This window comes from Sinocyclocheilus rhinocerous, unplaced genomic scaffold (genome assembly GCF_001515625.1).
Source record: "Sinocyclocheilus rhinocerous isolate Xijiao unplaced genomic scaffold, SAMN03320098_v1.1 C36790832, whole genome shotgun sequence".
NCBI lineage: Eukaryota > Metazoa > Chordata > Actinopteri > Cypriniformes > Cyprinidae > Sinocyclocheilus > Sinocyclocheilus rhinocerous.
The window spans coordinates 1-1792 of record NW_015785952.1 but is presented as its reverse complement, the minus strand read 5'-3'; the positions used below and the strand labels follow the sequence as shown (position 1 = coordinate 1792).

Below are 1792 nucleotides of genomic sequence, written 5' to 3'. Positions count from 1 at the left end.
CATATCAACTTGTGTAAAATGGGCATCCGATGACCCCTTTAAGTATAATATTTTCATTTTTCTCACTCAAGTCCACTCACAGTGTCATTACCAAATACAGTTTAGTAGGAGTCTCAAAGGTTTCCTCCAAAGACACAATATTTTCATGATTTATTCTGTGAAGAAATCACAGGGACAAATAAAAACAAAGATGAACGTTGCATCATCAAATCAGAAAAGATTTTCTTTAATTTAACTGTACTCTAATAAACAAGAAATGTAAACATAAAGTCAAGAAATTTATTCAGTCAGTCAATCCAGAGTTTTTTTTTTTTTATTAAATCACTGACCTGCGTAATACTGCAATCTCATTCTCCAGCATGGATTCTTTTCCCTTTAGCGCTCTCTTGCGGATGCACTTGACAGCCACTACCTTCTGAGTGCATCTGTGCTGAGCCATTCGAACCTCAGAGAACGAGCCCCTGAGACATTATACATTTACATTATTTATAATTCAGCTGTAATGAGTTTTGTTCTCAATTAATGGTTAATGATACATTTGAGTGCTGTGGGCACATTGTGAATAATAGGAGTCTCCTGAGTCTTCTTAATAATATTTTCTACTTCTAGTCGACAAATCTTTAAATGTGTTTGGTAAACTAAAATGTCAAAATCTACTCTAAAGTCATTTAAATGTTCAGAATACTCTTAAATATTGAATATATTAATCCGAAAGGAAGGAAAACTCACTCTCCCAGTTTCTCTTTCAGCTCATAAACAGCATTGATGTCATCTTTTTTCTGATCTCTCAATAGCGGCATCGTAGCGCAGGGTAAGTGCGAGCTGCGTATTATATACACAAACACACACAACACTAATATGTGCATGCAAATAAGTACCGAAAATCATCAGCACATTCATTTTAAGCCTGAAGCAACAGAAAATGCTTTTCAATACATGCAAATGCCAAATTCTGATTCCTTTTGCGGATTTCAATGACTAGCAATGAGTTTTGACAGATTTTCTTTTCCACCTCACAAGCTCTGATGGGAAAACAGTTTTGAATGCATCCCCTGATGTTTGATTTCCTTGAAATAAAAAGGCACTATTAGCACTATACTTTATATTTTTTACCGAAATGCCTCACTTTTGACATGCAGATGACTAGTGCAATTCAGTTCAGTTGTGCTTGACATATCTACACACAAAGGATTATTTATTTATCATTGAAATGAGATCAATAATCAGTGATATTCTCCCCAAAATACCCTTTAGAAAAGAGATCTAAGCAAATACTCAATTACCTGCTGATTGCTGCTGTGAAAATCTCGAAGGCAACAGTTTCTGTTCACGTCACCAAACTCCCAACAGCCTCTCTGCTCTCTCTTTAATCGAAAATCACATTCATTTTTCACTGATGACCTTGAACGCCCACATGCTTTATAGAGGAAAAGTGACTTTTAAAAGAGATGAAGGACAACAGGAGAGCAGGCACAGAAAGCAGGGAGCAAGTGATAAAGAAAGTGAAAAAATACAGAGATTGAAAGAGAGAAAGAGGGTTGGCCAAAAAACAACAACAACTGGTCTCTTAAGACTGGTTCAGATTTGCTCAAATATAATGCTTGAATGCATGATAAGGACAGATGAACATTGTCTCCAGGACATATCTAATACCATCTGTTCATTGCACATTAAAAAGGCATTCTTCATCATACCATTCAGGCTTTGCTGAACTGAAAGCGCTACCGTTTGTTTTCAGATGCCTTGAGATCGCCAGAAGCCTCTGTCTCTGTTTACATTATTGAGGCTGTTT

At 36.3% G+C, this 1792-nt stretch overlaps 1 protein-coding gene across 1 annotated transcript; it reads right to left on the bottom strand.

The window, feature by feature from the left end:
* Positions 1-91: 91 nt before the first annotated feature.
* LOC107736571 (calcium/calmodulin-dependent protein kinase type 1B-like) lies at positions 92-1449 on the bottom strand (the record flags this gene model as incomplete). Its single annotated transcript, XM_016547954.1, has 4 exons — positions 1284-1449; positions 730-822; positions 330-461; positions 92-155 (listed from the first exon to the last, which is right to left on the bottom strand). Coding segments are annotated over exons 2-4 (267 nt in total), but the record flags the coding sequence as incomplete, so codon positions are not given.
* Between the last annotated feature and the right edge of the window lie 343 nt (positions 1450-1792).